This window comes from Heloderma suspectum, chromosome 4, assembly GCF_057233095.1.
Source record: "Heloderma suspectum isolate Gila_16-S chromosome 4, 16-S_ref, whole genome shotgun sequence".
Taxonomy (NCBI): Eukaryota; Metazoa; Chordata; class Lepidosauria; order Squamata; family Helodermatidae; genus Heloderma; species Heloderma suspectum.
In genome coordinates this window covers 116,196,277-116,221,935 of record NC_139461.1, presented here as the reverse complement: position 1 = coordinate 116,221,935, position 25,659 = coordinate 116,196,277, and the positions used below count along the sequence as shown (strand labels likewise).

Here is a 25,659-nt window from a genome sequence, read left to right as displayed (position 1 = left end):
GCTCCAGTTTTCACTTGTTATGCACAGCCTGTTTCTTCTGAGTAAAACAAAACTTCATCATAGGTAATACTTATTCCTGCTCTCTTGATTAAGAAATACCTCCTTTTACCATCTTGAAGAATATCATACTGCTTTCTTTAGCACCTTCTGAGGTTGTATTATTATTGTTATTATTATTATTATTATTATTATTATTATTATTATTATTATTATTATTATTTAGCCTGAAGGTAACCAGTGCATAAATCAGGTGGGGAACTTCAGGGTCAGGGACCAAATCCAGCCTCCTGGGGTCCCAATCTGGCCCACTGGGTTACCCACTTGGCCATATCCCTTTTCTCCGACCACCAATCATTTGATGGTTTCCCAGCTTTTGTGCAGTTTGTTTCTGTCTAAAAGGTTGAAATGCCTCTCCTAAGACATTAGGAGCAGTAAGAGCTTCAATATGCTGGTATTTTTTGTATTTTTGGCCCCACTAATCACTGGGATATGGCACCTGAGAGCTTCTCTGAAACTGAATTTGGCCGTCTGTACTCTTTGCCTAAATGAAGGCTTAACACTACTTATGGTCCTTGGAGACCTCACGGCTAAGTATGTCTTCTTTGCCTGCAGCCCTTTTACATCAGGATAACACAGGCTGAAGGGCATCCAGTCAGGTTTCAGTGGAGGCAAACAGGATTCTCAGTAAAAGTTTAAAACTTCTTTCTTGCATTCACTCAGGATTCAGTTGCAAAAAAAATAAAAAATAAAAACAGCAGTGTATTTCAAGTGCATTTATAGCTTATAAATCTAAATCCGGTTTAGCAAAGCAGGTCAGAACAGTCATACTTTAAAAAAATAAAGGATTTATGTCTTTGGCACAAATAGGTAGCACATAGACTCATATAATTCTTTGTAACAATAGAACCAGAGAGTTGCTAAAAGATATAGGTACTTCTGAAGAATCATCAAGTTTAGTCTCAAACATCAGGGGGCGGGTGAGGCAGGCAATGCCCCCTGCCTTCATCCTCTGTGCAAGCTAGCCTATCACAGGAAAAACCACAGACGCAAATGGCGTAGTGCACGCCATTTGCGGCCATAAAGCCCTTAGTTTAAGTGAAATGCAGCCATTTACGGCTGCATTTAGCTTAATCTAAGAGCTTTATGGCTGTAAATGGCGTAGCGGACACTATTTGCATCCAGAGTGAGCCCTCAGCCAGTGATACGGCATGGCAATGGCGGCTGTATCGTTGGCGCTATGGAGCTGGCTGGTGGCGCCGCAGAATTGCTGCAGAGCGGAGCCAGCCAAGGAGGATTCCAGGGGGAGGACTGGATTGCCTCCCCCCCCCCGCAGAACCCCCCCAGAGCAAAAGGTAGGGGTTCCTCACATCCCTACTTTCTGGTAAGATGACTCATTCACATGATATTTTAAAGGTATTTTTCTGCCTATGCATGTACAGGCAGCAAAAACTCCCACAACTCCCATGCTGGCTGGGGGATGCTGGGAGTTGTAGGACTTTTTTCTGAATAAACATGCATAGGATTGCACCCTAAATGTATTAATTCCAGCCTGCTCTACACATGCACCTGGATAAGGTGGTAGCGCCCTGGGATGGTAAAACTAGGGATGTGCGAACTCACCCCCATCCAGGTTCTCCAGACTCCTGCCCAGCCCCTGCCCCCGCTCCCCCGTCCCCGGACCATGCTCGATCCCCTCCCACTCTCAGCAAGCAGCCTGCACTCACCCCAGAGGCCTCATTGAACTCTGCGGTCGCTATTTCTAAAAAAAAAGAGAAGTGATTACAAAAATGCACATGTTTTTGTATGCACGAAAATGTGCATTTTGCGCATGCACATATTCACATGTGTGAAATGCACATTTTGCAAAGGCACATATTCTCATGTGTGAAATGCACATTTTGCAAAGGCACATATTAGTGTGTGTACAAAAATGTGCATTTCCCATAAAATACACATTTTTATGCATACGCAAATATGTGCATTCGCAAAATGAACATTTTGTGTGTGCACAAATTTGCGCATTTTCGCGATGGCCATTTTATTTCTCAGAAAATGGCGACCATGAGGCTCGACAAGGCTGCTGGGGTGAGTGCAGGCCATTCGCCGAGCATGGACAGTGGGCGAGCAGGGGCAGGGGCTCAGTGAGTGGGGCTCAGGGGTGTGGGCAGGAGCAGGTCTGCCAGATTCCTGGACTGAATCAGGTGCCTGTGCCACTCCTAGATAAAACATACTGTACCATTTCAGATTGGGGGAGGGAGGGTGGCACATTTTTGAATGCTTCTCTATATAAGAAAAAACAACCCCCATAACACCTTGCAAGTAAAACACTAGCATACAGTAATAAACCTGAGCCTTTTCTTTTCCATGCTCATTTTCTACTTATGGGGGGTGAGTTTGTTTTAAATAGAGGATTATTCATATTGGGGATGGATAAATCAGTCTGTTTCGCTGTATTAAAAGGGGCCATAGCTCAGTTGGCAGAGCATACGCTTTGCATGTGCAGAGTCCCAGGTTCAATCTCAGCCATCTCCAGGTGGGGCTGGAAAAAGTCCTGCTTGAAACCCTGGAGAGCCACTGCCAGTCAGTGTCGACAAAGCTGGGCTAGATGGACCAAGGGTCCGGCTCAGTATAAGGCAGCTTCCTGTGCTCCTAAAAGAGCCGAGGAGCTCATGACTAACTATGGCAAAAGCATTCCCATTAGAACAAGGCGAAATATTATGACACTGATAAAATAATACATTTCATATGCATGCCTGTTTGTCATTGTTACAGCAGCCCTGTGAAGCCAAACATGGTTAGTTCATTATTTCAAAATGTACATGCTGGCCTTCAATATTGCTACACCCAGTGTAGCTAAAGAACATGCTGAGAGGTGGGGTGGGAGGGCTGTGCCAGAAATTGAAGCATCCCATGCCATATTATTTTAAAAGCAGGATGTGTGATTAATTTATGAGTATTATTTAAATAGCACCCCAAGTTATGTATATGAACAAATTATTTAAAGGGCATGGCCCTGATCCAACTCTAGTCATAGATACCTAGGCACACTCCAGAACAGTGGCCATGGAGGGACATGTGCTTTCCAATCCATATCAGCAGATGCATCCAGCCAGTTCCATGACTCATTAATGGCCATGAGATTAAAATTCAGATGTGGATACACATCCAGCTGAAAAACTGCTGACAAGTACCGGACAGTGCATCTGTGTCTCCCCTCCGATGGTCGCACTTAAAACCAGAGTCTCTTGTGAAGAGATGGAAACCACAGCTCAAACACATTTCAAAAGTCGCACTGGCAATATTTCCAATAGGATAGTGCAAAGTAATTGCAATTCTGCATCTGCATCAACTGTGTGCCTCATCTGGTTGAACATGGATTGGGCCCTATGCCTTCAATCGCAGGGGGAAACTACACCCGACGCTAAATAAGACACTACTATCGATGTCTGGAATGGTTTGCTTCTATGTAATAATAGGCACGGAACACTAATAGGACTGCAATGTGCAGGGAGGGGAGGTTTAACCCTTCCCTCCCCAGGTATGATTCCAATGGAAATCACATAATAGAAGGGAAATCCATTGGTGCAGTGGGTGGCGGTGGTGGTGGGGAATAGCAGCTGAGGAAGCTAAATCTCCTCTCCTTGCACATTTTGTTTCCAATCAAAGTCCCCTTTTCCATGCCTATTGTTAATTTAAAACAAGCAAACATCTGACATAGTTTCTAATGGTCCATTTTGTATCACATAATTTGGCCATCAGTCAGAACCTCATGCCTTGCAAACAAAACCAAAGAGAGATCTGTAGCACTATTACGGTTTAGGGCATATATTATTCTTTTATCAATGTATAAACACATAACTATTACACAGCTCTAGTTGTACCTGCCCAGGCATGCTCAGTAAATAGCAGCCACAGATGGGGATGCATGTCCTGATCAGCATCAAAGGGCACCTCTGGGCAGCTCAATGGGGACCAGATGGGGACTTCCATGTGACCAGATGGGGACTTCCATCTTGCTATATCAGGCCAAATCATTTCTGACATTCCTTCGGCATTTTAGTACCACTCTCCCCCACCCACCTTCCTACCACCAAAACACTGAATTATCATTTTATCATGTATGTATGTATGTATGTATGTATGTAGTCATTCATTTATTTAAAGTTTTTCTGTCTTGTCCTTCATTATCAAATCACAGGGTGTGTAGAAAATGCATTAAAACAATGAAAATAAACAACTACGAAGTTATTATAATCAGCAAATCACTTATAGAAAGAAACATTTCCGACAGGTGTCTAAAAACCATCCAACGTGGCACCTGTCTCCTTGCAGGGCAGAGAAAATTCCAAAGGCGAGGTGCTACAACAGGAAAGCCCCCCGCCATGCTGGATTGTTCCAACCATGCTGATTGTTCAATTCCAGCCCACCCACCATATAGATTAGCAGGAAATAGGACACTAGATATAGCTGGAGAGAGTACTGAATGCACAAATCAGTGGATTTGTGTCTCAACTACAGCAAAATATATGGGCACACCATTATGCTGCCTTTTTATGCTTCATTTTCAAAATTGGTTCCACCAAGTTAGCATGGACACAGGAGGAAATTATGAGTGTGTTTCATTGATCAGGCAGCTTGCCTTGATCAAGCAAGCAAGAACAAGCCTATCACCTTTATCTCTAATGAAATTGCACAGCTTTGCTATGTTTACTTAACCCAGCAAACTTGCTTTGCAAGCTAGACCACTGAACGTTATCAGGCATCTGCTTTTTAGCTCTTGGAAAGAAATGCAGAAATTGGGTGACTGTGAGGACTCTACTCCAAATGGCTGCAATTGGACAGTCATATCTTGGCTTACAAAGATGAGAGATGAGGGAGCTTTTTGCCCATGCACATAGCTCCTTCGCTCTTCTTTCCATGATGCACCTCCATTAGCTGGGAAGCCTCTAATTCATCATACTTTCCTATGTCATTGGAACTGAGAAATTATGTTACCAGCTATATAATAACTCAGGACCTTAAACCACAGTTTGAATATGATTTATGATCCTGGCTGTTCTGAAGCTGGTGACCATAGTTTCCTGGTTTGATGTAAAGAGAAACTATGGGTAATTAAAGATTTCTTGGCTTATCAAGGCATGCTGTGAGGGTGTTGCATGGTATAAAATTTTAAAAATATTAAAATATCAGTGCTCCAAGGAAGAATCTATACATGCCTCTTATTAGTGCATTTACATTGTTCAGCATGGCTCCCAGGTCATGTGTTTATCAATACTCCCAGGTCCATGCGTTTTTTGTCCTCTCACCAACTTTAAGGTGTATACAACTGGGAATGCTGCTGTACCTGCAGCAAATATGCTGCATCCTGTATGAATTGTCCTTGGAATTCCCAATAATTCCACTGCCCTTCATTGACATTTGCTTGACAGAACTGTTGTCCTTCAGAATTTAGAAGGGATGTGTAGGAAAGAGTTCTGAATAAATCAGTGATTTCTGTTTTGAAGGTTTGGCTGCTGACACATTCTTGTGCAAGGCAAGATTGCATGTTTGTGTGCCCTCATATTACACACAATGTCCTGTTCTGGGCTCACACAGGGAACTAGAGTGATTGCCTAATTAAGCTGCATGATTTCTGTGGCGGATATTAGCTAATTCCTCTGCCAGACAAAATTGCACCTCCTCACCTTACAAACAATATCGTGGGTTGTGTATACACATGAAACCAATATCTGTTGTGACAGATACAGAGATGGAAACCACAGGTCAAAGCAAGTTTCAAACTGTCAAAATTTCCTAACATAAGCCCCACACTATTTCCAGTATGTTCTTGTGAAGGATGTTGATTATATAGAGACTTGAGTGGAAAACTAATATGACACTGAAAGTCCAGAGTCATCCATTCTTGAAGAGGGGAAGGTTGCTTTTTCCCAGAGACATATTGCAGCAGGATAAGACCATTTCTTTCACCTGTGTCTTTTACATGGAATTGTGCTTAGGGTTAGGAACATAGGAAGCTGCCTTAGCTGAGTCAGATTATTGGTCCCTCTAACCCAGTATTGTTGACAGTGACTGGGAGTGGCTCTCTGGGGTTTCAGGCAGGATTCCTTCCTGGCCATACCTGGAGATACCGGGCATTGAATCTGGGACCTTCTGCATGCAAAGCATGTGCACTACTGCTGAGCTACCCCTCCTACCCATGAACCGAGACACAACACCTCTTGGTTCTGAGCATAGCTGGCTCAAAGTAAGAGAAGATAAAGCAAGAGTGAATATTGCATGATTGACCAGATTGAGCCTGCTTCTGCCCCCGCCCACAGGTACTTAAGGCGGGGCTGCCAGAGGCAGCACCTCGGCGTCGCGCCAAGTGCGACGCTAAGTGCGCACTTAGGGTCGCACTTGGAGTCGTGTAGAACCTGAAGACCTACCCACCTGCTTCTCCAGAGACACCAGCAGCCACAATACCAGCAGCAAATAGCAGCAGCAGAGGGCAGCAGCTTTAAAGACAAGGGGAAAGGGGCAAACGTGGACTTTATCTGCTCCTTCTTAGCTGCTGTTCTCTTTTATCTCTTTTATATTCTTTTAAACTGTTGTGCTATTTATATCTTAACATTTTAATATGTGCCTGGGAGGACTATTGGGCAACTCAGGGAGTCAGAGAGGTGCCACCATAACTGTGGTCACGGGCAGGGGGAGGTATGGCGTTGGGGGATTAACAGGCCAGCTGAGGAGAAGAGGGGCTAGACACCTTACAGCTGTCCCCTCTTCTGGTTCTTCCCCCAACCTGATGGTTCCTGGCAGCCTTACCAGTCTGCCCTCGGGTCTGGTGGTGCTGCTGCTGAATGCCAGGTCGGCCCAAAATAAAATCTCCCTCATCCATGATTTGATTGTGGATGAGGGGGCTGACCTGGCATGTATTACTGAGACCTGGGTGGGGGAACTGGGAGGGGTCACTCTCTCCCAGCTGTGCCCTCCTGGGTACTCGGTGCAGCACCAACACCGACTTGAGGGTCGGGGAGGGGGGGTTGCCGTGGTCTATAGGAATTCAATCTCCCTCTCCAGGCTTCCTGCTCATTCGAGTGCAGATCTTGAGTGTTTGTACCTTGTGTTGGGTACCCGGGACAGACTGGGGATTCTGTTGGTGTACTGCCCACCCCGCTGCCCATCAGACTCCCTGCCTGAGCTGACGGAGGTGGTCTCGGACTTGGTGTTGAGGACCCCTAAGATGATGGTCCTGGGGGATCTCAACTTCCATGCCGAGGCCGCTGTATCCGGGGCAGCTCAGGACTTCATGGCCGCCATGACAACCATGGGGCTGTCCCAACATGTCATTGGCCCAACGCATACAAAAGGACACATGCTTGATCTGGTTTTCTCGACTGGGCAGGAGGATGGTGATCTGAAAGTGGAGGAATTAACATCTGTCCCTTTGTCATGGTCAGATCACTTCCTGCTGAGGTTTAGACTCCTGGCGGCCTTTCCCCTCTGCAAGGGTGGGGGACCTATTAAAATGGTCCGCCCCCGGAGATTAATGGATTCCGATGGATTCCAGAGGGCTCTGGGGGATTTTCCTGCTGGTATGGCTGGTGCTCCTATCGAAGCCCAGGTCGCTCTGTGGAATGCAGAGATGACTCGGGCGGTTGCCACGATTGTGCCCAAGCGCCCTCTCCCTCTGAGCAGAGCCCGGCCAGCTCCTTGGTATACACCTGAGCTGAGGGCAATGAAGCAAGAGGGGAGACGGCTAGAACGCAGGTGGAGGAAAACTCGTGCTGAGTCTGACCGAACACAGGTAAGAGCCCACTATCGAGCCTACTCTGTGGCGGTGAGGGTGGCAAAGAGACAGTTCTTTTCCACCAGCATTGCATCTTCTCAGTGTCATCCAGTGGAGCTTTTCTGAGTGGTTTGAGGCCTGTTACATTCTGGGCCAGGGAGAGAGATGGTGGAACCCTCGGTAGCACGCTGTGACGAGTTTGTATGGCACTTTGAGGATAAAGTTGCTCAGATTCGTCATGAATTGGACACCACCATTAATGCAGTTCCATCGGTAGAGGCGTTCAGAGCACCGTCTGGTCCAGTTTTATTGGATGAGTTTCAGTTACTGAGGCCTGAGGATGCGGACAAGGTGCTTGGCCAAGTCCGATCGACCACTTGTGTGCTTGACCCTTGCCTTTCATGGCTTATTAAATCAAACAAGGAGGGGTTGTCCGGCTGGGTCCAGGAGGTTGTAAATTCCTCCTTGAGAGAGGGAGTGGTGCCTGCCGCTTTAAAAGAGGCAGTAATTAGGCCACTCCTGAAAAAGCCTAACCTGGACCCAGGGGATGTTAACAATTATAGGCCAGTGGCCAACATCCCCTTCCTGGGCAAGGTGCTTGAGCGGGTGGTTGTAGGACAGCTCCAGGCACTGTTGAATGAAACGGATTATCTAGATCCATTTCAATCGGGCTTCAGGCCTGGTTTTGGAACGGAAACTGCCTTGGTCGCCCTGTGGGATGACCTCTGCCGGGAGAGGGACAGGGGGAGTGCGACCCTGTTGATTCTCCTGGACCTCTCAGTGGCTTTCGATACCATCGACCATGGTATCCTTCTGGATAGGTTGTCTGGGTTGGGAGTAGGAGGCACTGCACTACAGTGGTTCCGCTCCTACTTGGATGGCCAATTCCAGAAGGTGGTGCTGGGGGATTACTGCTCTGTGCCATGGCAATTGTGCCATGGGGTTCCACAGGGCTCTATTTTATCCCCCATGCTGTTTAACATCTACATGAAACCGCTGCGGGAGGTTATCCAGAGGTGTGGGCTGAGGTGCCATCAATATGCAGATGACACCCAGCTCTACCTCTCTTTTACATCAAAACCAGGTGAGGCAGTGACTGTTCTGAATCAGTGCCTGGGCATGGTAATGGACTGGATGAGGGCTAATAAACTGAAACTCAATCCAGACAAGACGGAGGTACTGTTAGTGGGTGGTTCGTCTGCCCGGCTAGGTGATATTCAACCTGTTCTGGAGGGGTTGCACTCTCCCTAAAGGATCAGTTTCATAGTTTGGGGGTGCTCTTGGATCCAGAACTGTCACTTGAGGCACAGGTGAACTCAGTGGCACGGAGCACTTTTTATCAGCTTAGGCTGGTATACCAACTACGCCCTTATCTGGACAGAGATAGCCTAGCTACAGTTATCCATGCTCTGATAACTTCTCGTCTGGATTACTGCAATGCATTATACGTGGGGCTGCCTTTGAAAACGGTCTGGAAACTTCAGCTGGTCCAAAATAGGGCAGCAAGATTGTTAACAGGGACTGGCCTGCGAGCTCATATTACACCAGTACTTTTCCAGCTGCACTGGCTGCCAGTCCATTTCCGGGCCCGATTCAAAGTGCTGGTGTTAACATTCAAAGCCCTTAACGGCTTGGGGCCAGGTTACCTGAAGGATCACCTCCTCCCATATGTGCCTGCCCGGACCTTAAGATCATCATCAGCGACCCTTCTCCGTGAGCCCCTGCCAAAGGAAGTGAGGCGGGTGGCTACTAGGAGGAGGGCTTTTTCTGCTGTGGCACCCCGGCTCTGGAATGAGCTCCCTAGTGAGGTTCGCCTGGCGCCTACATTGTATTCCTTTCGGCGCCAGGTGAAGACCTTTTTATTTTCCCAGGCATTTTAGCATTTTAGCTTTCTAAATTTTTATCTTTGCTGTTTTAAATCTGTATTTTAAACTCCGGCACTGCTGCTAGGTTTTATTGTGGTTGTATTGTTATATTGTGGTTTTAATGTTCTGTATATTTTAAATTGTTTTACTGTGTGTTGCTTGGATTTAATTTTTGTGAACCGCCCAGAGAGCTTCAGCTATTGGGTGGTATAGAAATGAAATAAATAAATAAATAAATAAATAATTGACTTGTAAGGATTTCATTCAAAAGCAATGACAGACCTTGCAACAACAGTGTCATCCAGCGGAGCTTTTCCGAGTGGTTCGCGGCCTTTAATTATGGAAGAATTAGCCACATTCAGCTCTTTCGCAGCCCTGTGTGAAAACTGCTATGTCAACATGGAGTGTTACAACTTCAACATCTATGCCCACACAACAGCACAGAATGTGTAACATTGCTTTGCATTGCACAGGCAAATACATAACGAAGGTGAAGGCTTCTGATCTCCTCTTCACAGTCATGCCAGAAGAGAAGTGAGAGGGGTGTGTGTGAGCCCGATGGTCTTGTGTTATGTGTGAATGCAACCAGTAAAAGGAAACAATGCTAAAAGAGTACAGTAGGGAAGGAATACATAGGATTATTTTGATTGCTTGAGCCTAAATAGTCTCTAGGCTTTTTCAGGTTTTCCCTGTGCATAGAAGCTATGTGTGAAAAAGGGGGCAGATGAACCATGCTCCTGATCCTTCACCCAAGGTCATGCAAAGCACTTAGAATTATAGAATTGGAAGGGATCTCGGAAACCATCTAGTTAAACACATGGCTAAATGCAAGCTGAGCAGTGCAGGATTCAGCTACAGCATTCCTGACAGATCCCTCCAGCCTCTGCTTGAACGCCTACAGTGAAGGAGAGGTCACCATCTCCCAAGGCACACTGTTCCACTGCCCAACAGCCCTCACTGTTAGGAAGTTTCTCCTAGAGTTTATCTGAAATCTGCTTCCCTGCAACTTCCAACCATTGGTTCTAGTCCTGCAACTTTGCTCCACCTTCCGCCTTTCTGACATTTGAAGACTGCCATCATGCCTCCCCATGATCTGATCTTCTCCAGCCTAAACATATCCCCAGCTCTTTCAACTGTTCCTCATACTACTTGGTTTCCAGACCCCTCACCATCTGGGTTGCTCATCCCTGGATGCACTCAAGTTTGTCAATGCCCTTCTTAAACTGTGGTGTCCAGAACTGGGTGCTATACCCCAAATGCAGCCTGACTAACACAGCATAGAGCGAACTGTTACTTCCCATGAGCTGGACACTATGCTTCTGTTAATAAAGCCTAAGTCTGTATTAGTTTTCTTGGCAACTTCATGACACTGGTGGCTCATATTCAGCTTATGATCCACTAAGACACCTCGGCCCTTTTGATGTGTCCTGCTGCCAAGCCAGATTTCTCCCATCCTACACTTGTGCCTTTGATTTCTTTTGCACCTAACTGCAAGACCTGTCTCATCCCCTGGACGTTCATGTACTGGCCCAGACGTCTGCCCTGGAGAAGCCCCTGCATGAGCAGCTGCTCACCTGGAAGCTTCCACACAACTGGAATGTCTCACGAAATTGTAGTGCAGACTTTCTTGAGGCAGATGTCCGAGGCATGAGGCCAGGGTCCCACATGACACCGCAGTCCCATTGCCCCCTTCTGCAGGCATCGTTTCTGCACATGAAGAACTGCGGGCCAAAACGGACATTGCTTTAATGCTGTGTTTCGCAGCGATGTCTTTTTTCATTTTTACTTCCCAGACCTTAGATCTTAAATGCCCCACTCTGCCCCCCCCATGCTAGGTTCCCAGTCCAGACAATGCCCCCGGCAAGCACCCTAGCATAAAAATGAAGAGAAAAAAGACAGAACTACTGCTAGACACAGAATGAAAGTCATGCCTGTTTTGGTCCTGAATACAGTTTCTGTTCCTATGAAATTTCTGTTGAGAGTGTAACTTGTATGTTACTTCAAGGGACTGACAGTTTAATAGGAAACATCATAAAAACCTATGAGTTGTTGACCTGATATCAAAGGCACCCCATACCGTTCATCTTCCCTTGTTGCTCCCAGAAGAATGAATCTGTTCCTTTGTGTCTCAGATATCATCAGCTCCATCATGACTACCCTCATTGCTGCAACCAGTGAATTTGGAGTGGATCTTTTAAAAAAACTGATGAAAGAAAATCCTGAGGGAAACATCTTCTTGTCCCCACTAAGTGTGATGGCAACTATGACCATGGTCTGTCTTGGTGCCGCAGGTGACACTGCTGAGCAAATGAAAAAGGTAGAAAACCAGCCACAATTGCGCTTATGAAAAGTGTCACTTTATCCTAATCATATTGTCACAAGGGCCACCCATTCTCCCAGCTGCGTGGAAATGACCAGGACATGCATCCCACCGAGAGCTTTTCAAGTGAGCCTCTGAGCTGTTGCCCTGAATCTTGCGGAGTCTCCCCTTGGGAGCACCTCCTCTTCCCGGCTGGCCTTTCCAATAAAACACCCTTATGTACATGCACCCCACTTCTGAGCAGGGACAGCTGTAAGGGTCCCACCACTTACCCAGGTTTCAGTTCCCATAGAAGAGGGGTGCACCCCCTTTTGGCCCTGAGGGCAATATCTGTTGCTGGTGCCCATCCCAGGGGTCCTGCAGAGAATAACTGGGATAGGGTGAGCAGGTGCTTTTGCGAGGAGGAAGATCCTTTTTGCAACTGCTCCGATTGGCATCGCTGCTTCATGCTGCCATCAGTGTGCCAAAAGGAAAGACATTGCCCTGAGGCAAATGGATGGCAAGCAAGACTGGGATATTTGCTGTACAGGCAGACAAAAGTGTGTGTCTTGACTGGGAGTGAGGAGGAGAATGGCCCTAAGCCCCGCGCTCAGCAGCAGAGCACAGAGCAGTGGCGTTCTTTTGTTCTTCAGCCCTGTGTTCTGAGGGCCTCCAGAGTTCCTTGGAAGCTCATCAAAGGTTCCTCAGTGCAGCCGGGCCAGAGCCACCCTTAGGCGGAGCGAGGCAGCCACTTCAGAGAGCCTGTGCCAGGGCATGGAGAGCAGCGGGGGAGGTCTTGCAGGACAGAGCTGTGAGTGCACGAGGCCTGACCTGCATCCTCTAAGCTGTCCTGCTGTTGCCTTCAGCACAATGGAAGATGCTGTCCCAACGCCAGTGCTGAAATAAAGTTTAATTGTCCGTCTGGCCAGGTTCTGTGCATGGAACGAGGAGCCATCTTGTCCTTCGTCTCCAGCAGCAAAGTGTTAGTAATTAATAGCAAGATGTTTCCTGAAGGAGAGCTTGGCCACCACAGCTTGGCCAGACGTGGGAGTTCTCTTCCAGGGAGCACTCTCCATTCACACAGAATAGGCATAGGCAACCTTGTGTCCTCCAGATATTTAGGACTAGAGCTTCCATAAGCCCTGACCATGGGCCATGATTGCTGGGGCATATGGGTGATGTAGTCCAAAACATTTGGAGGGCACCAGGTTGCCTACCCCCTGATATGGGGCAGCTCTGATTTCCAATAGGCCTGGCCATGCCTCCATGTAATCTGACTCCTGAATATCTGCTCCAGAATTTTTGTCATAGCCAGGGTTCCTTGGCAGACATGTCAGTGCAGAAAGGGCTCTCTGGACTTATGATGTTTGAGATCCACTGGGACAGAGCTAGGGATGTAGGAGAACATTGCTTAGTTTCATTTTTTACTTGAATGTGCCCCTTTTGCACCTCAGAACACAAACAAGAATGCAAGCGCATGACTTCAGGGAAAACTCACATGTTCCTGAACTTCTGAGCTTCAAGGTCGAGAATCCTGGTAATCTCAAATACCACTGATCACTCCATCCTAGGGATGTTGCAGAAACTCAAGTCGGACTAAAATGAGCTCAAATTTCTAAGAAACCAACCTGTGGAATCTGCTGCGGAGTGACCCCCTCAGTCTATGGAGTTTTGGAAGGTTTTTTTAAAAAAAACTTTCCCAAAATTTACACATATTTTTTCATAGGAAATATGCAAGTTTCCATGGCGGAAAATTTGAATGGAATGGGGGACAGTGCACTAAATGTTACCACGGCTGGGTGGGTTAAAAAACAAACAAACCTCTTACATAATTATTTGCACATTTTTCTGCATGATGGGAAAAATCACATCTGTCAGTGAGCAGACGATGGAAGAGAAGTTGCCTGATAAGCTGTGAAACACAGACGGAGCAGATTTCACACTGTTCGTACACCCCTACCCCATCCATAAATAGACTAAGACATCCATGCATGTATACAGGATCTAAGCTACCAAACATTATAGAAAAGGTGCAGCAGGGAGACCAGGACCTTCCAGAAGGGAGAGTGGATCTGGAACTTAGAAGTAGTTCGTTGGGAGTTTCAGGTTAAATCTAAGAAGACAAAACATTTGAAATACCCCAGCAATCCTGTACATGTCTACTCAGAAGTCAATCTCACTATGTTCCATTGGGTAAGTGGGTATAGCACTGCAGCCTAACAGTGCAATCATTAATATGTCTACTCAGAAGAAAGTTCCATTACTTTCAGTGGGGCTTACTCTCAGGTAAATTGAAGTATTTAGTTCTATGTATGTTTACTGGGAAGTATGCCCCGCTTTGTTCAACGAGGCTTGTTTCCTTGTAAGTGTGTTTAAGACTGTAACGTTAACTTTTCTTTTGCTGGTTGAATAAAGTCTTTAAGACTATATAAGTGTTGTAGTAATTTTCAGACTCTTGGGGGCTGTTTCCATCAGCGATTTACTCCAAGCTGGCTGTGTGTGGAGGTCATTACAGATACATGATGTCGTGACCATCCAGCAGCCACCCCGGAATTTATGAGGGAAAAAACGGATTTCCTGCGACTGCTTAAAGTCCAATTATTTCCCTTAAGTCGGGTTCTCCCTGGTATAGTTGTTGTATGCCCCAACCCCACATTTAGCTTGGTTATGCTAGCCCTGCCTAGTGACCCCAGTGAAGGGGTGTCTCCTGTCTCCTGTCCTGTGTTTCCCAGGAAAAACCAAATAGTGTCTATTCAGAAGTAACACCCATTGTGTTCAATGAGGCTTGGGGCTCGTTGGGAGTCTTCTCTTACAAATGTGCACATCCGAGGGTGTTTCTTTCACCCTTCCATTACCTCGATCAAGTGCAGCCATGGGCGACAAAAGGGACTTGTTGGGAGGCTTGTCTTACAAATGTGCACAAGGCTCATAAATACTTATGTAGCCTATCACGGCAGCCTGGCTGGACTGGATGCTACGGTGGCTGCCATGTGCGTCCGCACCAGCCAGTCCGCAGTCGGAACTCCAGCTGTGGACGGCCCTGGCCGGCTGCTCTGCGGAGCCACCGCGGAGCAGAACCGGCCATGCAGGATTCTGGGGGGGAGGACCAGTTCGCCTCCCCCCCGTCGAGGATTCCGGGGGGAGGGACGGAGTGCCCCCCCCCACAAACATAATCTGCAAAAAGGTAAGTGACTTTCGTACATCCCTAGGAAGAGTACAGGCAGGTAGCACAGAATTGCAGGGATGGCATCAGGAAGGCTAAAGCTGAAAACAAGCTGAGGGTTAGCAAGGGATGCTAAAAACAACAAAAAGGCTTTCTTCAGCTACATGCATAGTAAAAGATAGAGGAAAGAAATGGTGGTCCAGCTAATAAATAACAACCTTTTAGACTGAGAAACAAACTGCACAAAAGCTGGGAAACCACCAAACAATTGGTGGTTGGGGAAAAGAGATATGGCCAAGTCGGTAACCCAGTGGGCCAGAATGGGACCCCAGGAGGCTGGATTTGGTCCTTGGGCCTGAGTTCCCCACCCCTTCACATGGAACTTTTATCCTGCTATTGAGATTGCTCACTCATGGAAGTTTGCGGGGCCTTTAAACGACCTTGTGAACCTCCAGGGCATCTCTTGCACTAAATGACCTGTATTCTGTTTTTTAAATAGATTGGAAATAATGAAGTATCAAATTACCCCACTTCTGTTCCGCTTGAGTTCCCTCCATGAAAAGGAAAAGCTGCAAGAAGAATAATGAGACCACCTCAGAAGGTGCTGTTGAAAATGACATGATTTCTTTAAGATGGTAAAAGGAGGAATTACTCCATCAAGAGACAGAGAGTGGCTGTTGCTTATGATGAAAATTTGTTTTACTGGAAACACATTATACACAACAAAAGAAGATGGGAGCACTTTCATAAATCAGTCACACCATTTTCTTCATCCCCCTCTTTGGATTTGTTTGTGTTTGGGGCAGGAGGGTTAGAAGTGGTGCTGCCTTCCCCATTCCTCCACCCCATTTCTTCTGGCTAAAGCCCATGTGTGGAAGGTCTTCTCTTCCCTGAGCAGAAGAACTTCAATGTGCTCAGAGCACAACATTTCCCTTTTCACTGCAGAGAAGAAGAAGACAGGCCTGCAAAGGAGTCATGTGTTACAGTGGGCTTGCCTAGGTAAGCAAAGGAAAGATCAATCTTAGGGGTTTGTCCTTAAGCGGGCAAAAATTAGACATGTTAGCCAAATGGAAGACAGAATTAAGAATATATTCATTTTTTTCAACACTGTAACATTTTGGGTTCACAAAACTGTTACTGTGCTTGCTCTTATTGAAACACCTATTCTGGTAAGGAATATTTGCCACCGAAGAGCATGATCCCCGTTCCATTATGTCTTATGAAGAACATGAATGAGTGATCAGCTGTAAACATATGAAGAACTGGCATGCTCGTTGGAACTGCTGTCACCCCAGTGGCAGCTGTTGCCTCTGTACCTTCTTCATTGACTTCAACATAAGATTGATGAATGACCTGGGAGACAACCAGGCCACGGCTTCCTGACATGCCGGATAAATCAGCCTTTCCTTCACTAAACACATCTGTCATTCCTAGAGCCTTCAAAGTTGGATTGAGAAGATACTTTTCTTCCAGCTTGAACTTTGGTACAGAAACTTTCACATCTTCTTTTTGCATATTTGCTGAACTGGTCCATTCTTGTAATTTTGCATGGGTGAGTTCCCTTTCAAGCTGGCAGGTAAAAACAGAGAGATCAATGCCAACTGAACGCGAGTGAAAAGTATATTGTGAGACAGAGGAAGATGAATGTGCATACATTAAGGGAAGGCAAATCATATTTCTCCAGAGTCATCTGCAACAAACCTTTCTTCGCAAAACACTGTATTACTTGGGTTATCTGCAGAAATATGACATTCTTCAAAAAACTTTTTTTCCCTTCACATTTGGGGATGAAAATCTCTTAAAACACCATGACTTCATTTCCATGTCATGCTAAACCATAGTTTAGTGAGAGGTGAATGAGAAGGAATAAGCTGCAGTGAGCCTTGGGTTCATGCGCTCCTCCAGCCCTTCTCCTCCCATGTGGCTGTGAGGAGAAGTTTGGGAGCTTTTGCTTCCACTTTTGCTTGACCATGAATTGTCGTGCCATCCCGGCCAACAAACTCTGGCGAACATTAACCATGGTTAGTTTCAAACAATCTAACTTTAAATGTTGTTACTCAAGCTGACTTGTCTAAACTAACAATTCTTAAGTTAAGTTAAATTCTTAACCACAGTTCAGGGTGTGAACAACATAGCAAGGTGTGGTTAATCAAAACTGGAACCAAAGGCTCCCATACTCCTCCTCACGGCTGTGCTAGAGGAGGAGAGGAGAGAGGGTGGTGTGTGAGCCTGAGGCTCACTGGGGGTCCCTCCTGCTCATTCATGTCACCCATTTATAGTTCATTGTGACTCTGGGCCACTAAAAATATTTTAAATAACTGTGGTAGCATTAGTAGTATGTTCCACTTGAGCCAGCTGCATCCAAAGATGTGTCAGCATTCACAGACACCGGCATGGTGGGCCTACAGGATTGCCATGCTGAGTTTTAAAATTATAAAATTATAACTGGATTGCTATTCGAGAGCCATTTAAGAATAGAAAGAACTGTTCGAATATCTCTCAAGTTTTACAAGATTTTTTTTAAAGTGTGTGTGTGTGGGGGGGACACACACTGTTGAATGATTTACCCTATTCTTCTTCTCACTGAACAGAGTATCAGAAATGTATGTATCACTACTATCGACTGCACAGTTTTAATTGTTCAACTGTTCCTTAAATATTTCAGAAATCGAATTAACTTACTTGGGCTAGAGTTCCTTTGTGATCCGGCAGAAGGATGAACATGCTCAGCTCATCCTTATCATAGGGAAGCTCAAGCACTTGCATTGGTGGATTTGCTATTTTGGCCAGATGAAACAGACCCTCCTGGGACATCATTTGCACTGTTTTGCGCTCATTCTGTAATAAATAAAGCAGCACTTTCATGTAAAGCAGCAGAGTTACCAAAAACAGTGGCAGTATGCTCTATGAAATGTTGCGTGTGGTTGGCCAGTTGTAATCATTTCCAACATTTTAAGTTTTTAGTTCAGACTACCTTCTGCCAAGATAGTATAAAACCACACTTGATGTATAAGTATCCCACCAAGTACAAGAGGGAAGGTACGATTTTTGGACGGCGTAGTAGATAAAGGCCCATTCCCACAAGGTTCCAGATATACAGTACCTTTTCAGTCCAAAAAAATGCTTCATGGGTGTCCTTTTTATTAAATTCCTGCTTCCACTTTCCTTTGAAGTAAATAGCATTCACTAGGACCAAGACAGCTGATGGATTGATAGATTTGTGAGGAAACAGGTCCTTGATTTTACCTGTTCAAAAATGAATTCAAGAGAAAATATTACCTTGAGATGGCTATGCATTTTCAGTTAGGTTCTCATTTATATAATGCAATGTTAAACAGTATTAGGAAGGAACACAGAAAACGTCAAACTAGTCCAGAATGAGCAGCAAACATGAATAGAACAGAAGGTCCTGTCTTTTATCTTGATACATCTATCCCTTTAAGGAGACTTTCACATAGTGCTGTCCGAAACGTGGCTATTTAAATCACTGAGTATTCCTAGCTGATCAGTTGCAAACTAAGTGAGAATTAGCCTGTGTTTCCTTACCATTTGTTTGGCTTTCAACCCAGGAATTGATCTTCTCTCTAACTTCCTCAGTTGCCTGCACAAAGTCCACTCTTTCCAACTCGGCAAGGTACAGCTCCTTCGTGCCATCTAAGTATTGCTGCGCAGAATTAGAAAGAGGGAGGGAGAAAGGTAATAGATGGCTCTTGATCAGCTGCAATCTAGAGCATGAAGGCTCCATACCGGCTAAAGTGAATGTCACAAAGTCCCATTGAAACCCACAGAATGAGCCAGTTGTGACTCAATTCTCCACTTGGTTTAATGGTCTTTCAGCCATGGACAGTTTTTATCGCTTTTAATATTTTAACTGTTTTATTCATTTCATTGCTGTAGGAATGTTTTATATACCGCCCAGTAACATGTTTTATAAAATTTCATATAAAATGTTTTCTACAAAATACTTTATATAAATTTCTATATTGCCCGATAGTTGAAGCTCTCTGGGTGGTTCACAAAACTTAAAACCACAAAGAGCAGCATAAAACTATATAAAATATGAAAGTGAACAGTTCATATAAAATGTGAACAGTACAATCAGAATAAAACCTAGCAGCAATGCAGAGATTTAAAGAACAGGTTTAAAACACCAGAGCTAAAAGATTAGGAGGCGAAAATGCTAAAATACTGGGAGAATAAAAGGCCTTCGCCTGGCATCAGAAGGAGCACAACATGGTGCCAGGCGACCCTCTCCAGGGAGCTCATTCCACAGCCAGCGTGCCACAGCAGAAAAGGCCCTCTTTCTGGTAGCCACCCACTTCACTTCCTTCGGCAGGGGCTCCCGGAGAAGGATCCCTGAGGATGATCTTAGGGTCTGGCTGCGAACACATGGGAGAGGCGATCCTTCAGCTGACCAGGTCCCGAGCCATTAAGGGCTTTGAATTAGTATCAGCACTTTGTATCGGGCCCAGGAATGGGCTGGCAGCCAGTGCAGCTGGAAAATACTGCAGTAACGTGATCTCATTGGCCAGTCCCTGTTAACAACCTTGCTCCCCTATTTTGGGCCTGCTGAAGCTTTTGGACCATTTTCAAAGGTAGCCCCACCTTTAACACATTTGTCAGGGTGGACACTGAGCCCAAAGAATCCCAGAGTAGTTCTGATTCTGAGGAAGAGGAGTCACTCCTGGGAGAGGAGCGCGCTCCTCTTTCCCAGGGCCAACAGCTGACGGAGATTCCTCCCACCAGCATTCCTAGCTTAGATAGCAGTCCTGGGAGTGACAGAGCACAGGAAGCAGACTTGATGGATGCACGACCCTGATGCAGAGTGAGGCGCCAAATGGAGGGCGCAGAAAGGAGGCGTAGTGCCTGGTTGGCGCGCAAACAACGGCTGCGCCCAGAGGATCCAAGGAAAAAGGGGAGGGACTCTCCCTAGTCCTTAAGTTCAGGGGTCCGCCAGTAATTCCCTTTCAAACGGGGACCAGCTGTTCCAACTTAGGGCATAGGTACTCTGCTGTTCATATCTAGTTGCTAACAGTAGAGTTGTTAAGTTGTAAAAGAGGAATAAAGCTTTGAAAAGAATCCATTTGTCTGTGTCTGGACTTGGCTACTGGATTAGACTGAGAGAGGCCTCCAAGGAGCCCTTGACAACATTGCAGTAATCTAGACAAGAGGTTATCAGAGCATGGATAACTGTAGCTGGGCTATCTCTGTCCAGAAAAGGGCGTTGTTGGTATCCCAGTCTAAGCTGATAAAAAGTGCTCCCTGCCACTGAGTTCACCTGTGCCTCCAGTGACAGTTCTGGGTCCAAGAGCACCCCCAAATGACAAACCTCGTCCTTTAGGGGGAGCACAACCCCCTCCAGAACAGGTTGAACACCTCTTAGCCAGGCAGACGAGCCACCCACTAACAGTACCTCTGTTATTGGCCCTCATCCAGTCCATTACCATGCCATAGCGGTGTACGGATTCCCCACCATCTGTTCCGGTGGGGTATCCGCGGGTGGGGGGAGGTGACCTGTTCCTCCTCCCCGGAATCCTCGTGGAGCAGCTCCACTCCGCAAGGATGCCGCAGAGCCAAGGGCCACCCCGTTCTGCCATCTGCCTGCTTCGGCCCCTGTTCCGCCATGCACTACGCCATTTGCGTCCCTGCGTTAGCTGTGATAGGCTATGTATATATTTACGTAGGTTATCATGAAAGGAGCAGGGACACAAATGGCATAGCGGGTGCCATTTGTGACCCTGCTCTTTGTCGTGATAGGCTACATAAATATATACGTAGCCTATCACAGCTAACACAGGGACGCAAATGGCGGCCGCTATGCCAGACGCCATTTGCGTCCGCAGCCCGGCAGCAGACAGAAGTCCAGCTGTGGGTAGGCCTGTCCGGCAGCTCTGCCACAGAGTGGTGGGGAGGATTCCGGGGGGAGGGATGGATCACCACTCCGCCCAGTGGACGCCCTCACCCAGAATGGGGTAAGTAATCTGCCCATCCCTGCTCACCTCAGCTGACCTCAGCTAACCTCACATCATCTCACCTGATCAACACAGAGTATAAACAGAAATGGTGGAGGATTTCCGTGGACGACTCAGCCCCAGCGAAAGAAAGCCTCCGGAGAATGCCTCATAAAAAGGGTAAAGTCGCTCACGGTCTTTCTTCCTCCATTTCCGATTTACGTTTTTATTTTTGTAATTATTTTCGAAAAATCCGCCCTTTGGTGGAGAAAAGAATTGGGTCCGCATGAGCTCCGGTCCAGGTCGACCTGGCCACCCTGTTCTGAGGAGGATTCCACAGACCGGATTTGTCAGCATTCGAGCCCATTTAAAATCAGGGCGGAATTCTCTGACATCCCTACCGTGCCTAGACAGTGATTCAGAAGAGCCACTCCCTGACCTGGGTTTGATGAAAAAGAGAGGTAGAGCTAGGTGTCATCAGCATATTGATGACACCTCAGCCCCCACTTCCAGATAACCTCCCCCAGCGTTTTCATTTGGATGTTAAACAGCATGGATAAAATAGTGCCCTGTGGAACCCCATGGCATAATTGCCATGGCACGGAGCAATAATCCCCCAGGACCACGTAGGAGTGGGATCAGTCCAGTGCAGTGCCTCCAACTCCCAACCCAGACAACCTATCCAGAAGGATATCATGGTCGATGGCATTGAAAGCTGCTGAGAGGTCCAGGAGAATCAACAGGGTCATACTCCCCCTGTCCCTCTCCAGGGACATATAAATAAAAATGTATCAGGAACACTGGATCTGGGCCACTGACTCTTAGGAAAAATATCATGTTAAATTCATGTGGTCATGCTGTTCAGGTGAGGTGTGGGAAACATTATTTCTTACCTGCAGGAATACATATTTGTCTGATCCATACAGCCTATTGGCAGTACTCAGAGCATAATTTTTGGTATGCTGGTTGATGGCTGATAAGAGTGCCTTGAACTGGACATGAGGTCCTCTGGGTTTACCGCAGTGAGCCCCTGTAACCTTCAAACAGCAAAGACAGTTTAGCAGGTCATCTCTATTCTTGTAAATACCACTCACTAAATACCCCAGGCTAGTGTTTCCATTGATCTACGAGCTGTGCATGATTAAAAAACAAAATAAAACACAACACCAAAGAAACCATAAACAACTTATTTATGACAGTTGCCAGAAAAATGCTTTCAGGGGTGTAGCAAAGATTTTTATTTGGAGAGCACCAGTCTTATTCCCCTGGGGCACAGAGATACCACCTCCCATGCAGCTAGGCGATCAGGCATAATTCTTGGGGATATACTTTTTCTACTCTTGCCTTGCATTGGACAATAAACATTTATTTTAAGGACTGTTTCAACCACTGGTTTTAAGATGGCTAAATCTAAAGAAAGGTTGTTGGGTTAAAAAAAAAAAGATTTTTTTTTTTTTAGGCATTCCTAAATGCCTAAAGGCATTCCTGAGTTTTGGTGTAGATGTTATGCCCATCCAGATATAGTTTAGAATATATATTTTAGGATGCCAAATGGTTTAAGATTAAGAAACAAACTATTTGGTACTATTGAGCATTTATGTGGCACATTTCCAATGCATACGTTATTTCAGAAATCCATATAGCCGCCTTGTAACATAGATTAGTATTATCTCCATACTGCAGACAAGGGCAACTGAGGCTGGGAGCACAGTGGCTTGGAGGTGAAACCACATCAAAGGTTCTTGACTGAGGTGAGATTTGGCCAGGAGGCTTTGCAACTCAGATTCTTCATCGCTACACTACGCCAAGCTGAATGACTTCCAACTATTGTAACTGATTATGGTTTGGGATTATCTAACGTTTTGGAAGGATAATTTGACAAGGCCTATATGTTCCCTCCCCAACTGAATTATCAGTGTAGATGGGATATATTTGACCATCCTCTTACAGGCATGTCCGTAGAGCCTCCAGATGCAGTGATCTCGTTGAAGTGAAGGACCTGCAACACAAAATACAGAATGAGAGACTAGCGTTGTGATCTGTGCAGTTGGGACATCCTCTGTCGTCCTAACTCAATACCGCTGAAGCAATTCATTTTTCCTGGGACTGGGTGGGTCAAACAAATGCACTTCTCCCACAGAGGGCTCACAAGCAGGCAAGGCACGAGGGTTCTTTGTGAGGTGACTAAGAAGTTGATGGAGTTGTTGTGTCCAAATGGATGCCGCATAGGAGTTCATAGTCTGGGGCATTTCAAATGTTTTGTCTCCTTGGATTGTAACCTGAAACTCCCAACACACCACTTGTGTTCCAGGTCTGTTCTCCCTTCTGCAAGGTCCTGAGGTCTCCCTGCTTTTTTAAATAGTGCATTTTTCAAACATCAGTGCAAGTTCAGGAACATGTCAGGTTTCTCTCAAAACTTGTGCCAGCATTTGTGTTTGCGTTCGGAGGTGCAAACGGGGCAAATTCAAGTAAAAAAATGAAACATAAGACTACAACTCCCATTAGCCCTGGCCAACATGGCCAGTGGTCAGGGATTATGGAAGTTGTAGACCTAAAGGCGACCAGCTTGCCTATGTCTATCTGATGTGAATGTAGAGTGCTCCCTCGAAGAGAACCCCGACCCCCGCCATGGCTGTGATGGCCAAGCTGTGGGGCACAAGCTGGGAAAACTTGTTCACAATTACTGATCTACTAACACTTTGCTGCCGGAGACGAAGGACAAGATGGCTCCCCATTCCATGCACAGAAGCTGGCCGGACTGACAATTAAACCTTATTTCAGCACTGGCGTTGGGACAGCATCTTCCATTGCGCCTGCAGGCAGCAGGATAGCTTAGAGGACGCAGGCCAGGCCTCGTGCACTCACAGCTCTGTCCTGCAAGACCTCCCTGCTGCTCTCCATGCCCCGGCACAGGCTCTCTGAAGTGGCTGCCTCACTCCGCCTAATGGCTCTGCTGCACTGAGAAACCTTTGAGGAGCAGAACAAAAGAACGCCACTGCTCTGTGCAGTTCTGCTGAGTGCAGAGGCTTAGGCCCATTCTCCTGCCCACTCCCAGCCAAGACACACACTTTTGTCTGCCTGTACAGCAAATATCCCAGTCTTGCTTGCCATCCATTTGCCTCAGGGCAATGTCTTTCCTTTTGGCCCACTGATGGCAGCACGAAGCAGCGATGCCAATCGGAGCAGTTGCAAAAAGGATCTTCCTTCTTGCAAAAGCACCCGCTCACCCCTATCCCAGTGATTCTGTGCAGGACCCCTGGGATGGGCACCAGCAACAGATATTGCCCTCAGGGCCAAAAGGGGGTGCACCCCTCTTCTATGGGAACTGAAACCTGGGTAAGTGGTGGGACCCTTACAGCTGTCCCTGCTCAGAAGTGGGGTGCATGCACAATAGGGTGTTTTATTGGACAGGCCAGCTGGGGAGAGGAGGTGCTCCCAAGGGGAGATTCCGCAAGATTCAGGGCAACAGCTCAGAGGCTCACTTGAAAAGCTCTCGGTGGGATGCATGTCCTGGTCATTTCCACGCAGCTGGGAGAATGGGTGGCCCTTGTGACAATATGATTAGGATAAAGTGACACTTTTCATGAGCGCAATTGTGGCTGGTTTCTTACCCTTTCCATCTGCTCAGCAGTGTCACCTGCAGCACCAAGACAGACCATGGCCATAGCTGCCGTGACACCTAGTGGGGACAAGAAGATGTTTCCCTCAGGATTTTCTTTCAACAGTTCTTTTAAAAGATCCACTCCAAATTCATTGGTTGCAGCGATTAGGGTAGTCATGATGGAGCCAATGATATCTGAGACAAAAAAAACAAGAAATTCATTCCTCTGGGAGACTTTCTCAGTCTTTGCTGTTGAGAATGTTGAGAATGTAACTTGCATGTTACTTCATAGGAGTGATAGATTATCAGGAAATGTTGTAAAAACCTAGCAGTTATTGACCTGATATTAAAGGCACACAGTACTGTTAATCTTCCCTCATTCCTCCTTGTTTTAAAAGACTAAATAATAGGTCAACAGCTGGTAGGTTTTTATGACATTTTCTAATAACCTATCACTCCCATGAAGTAACTTACAAGTTACATTCTCAACAGAAGTTTCCTAGGAACACAAGCCCTCTTGAGGGCCGAAAAAGGCACAACTTTCATTCTGTGGATGTTTCTACATTAAGCAAAAAACCTGCAAAAACCCACATCCTTTCTGTAGCTTCCTGCTTTCAGTTTCTTTGTGGGATTAGGAAGGGCTTCTTTACATGGCAGCCAAGTGGCTTGAACTGAGGGAGCGCCTCCCTCCTTCCCCAGCATGTGTGCAAAGGCGGGGACAGGGGGGGGGAGTAGTCTTGTTTTTGGAGCTCAACTTCTGCTGTAACTGTTTTCTTGCAGCCCCCAGGAAATCTCTGACTTACTTCTGAGTAGACATAAAATGTAAGATTGTGCTGTAAGTCTGCAACCCTCAGCATGCTTACTTGGGAGTGAGCCCCATTGAACTTAATAGGGTGCTCTGAAACAACAGAGGACATTGCTTCTGAGCTTGGTGGAGTGGGGGATCAGATGTGTCTCCCTTCGTTGCAGGGAGGCATTTTACCCTCTTCTCCCTCCGATTGAGGAATGCAGA

At 46.3% G+C, this 25,659-nt stretch overlaps 1 protein-coding gene across 1 annotated transcript; it reads right to left on the bottom strand.

Moving 5' to 3' along the window:
• Positions 1-15,778: 15,778 nt before the first annotated feature.
• On the bottom strand, positions 15,779-24,836 carry LOC146347343 (serpin B11-like). The gene is made up of 7 exons (XM_084850502.1): positions 24,658-24,836; positions 22,995-23,045; positions 21,940-22,083; positions 18,642-18,759; positions 18,199-18,341; positions 17,778-17,933; positions 15,779-16,664 (listed from the first exon to the last, which is right to left on the bottom strand). Exons 1-7 carry the CDS (start codon positions 24,823-24,825, stop codon positions 16,257-16,259), a joined length of 1,188 nt encoding a protein of 395 aa, XP_084706628.1. The 5' UTR covers positions 24,826-24,836; the 3' UTR covers positions 15,779-16,256.
• Positions 24,837-25,659: the final 823 nt, after the last annotated feature.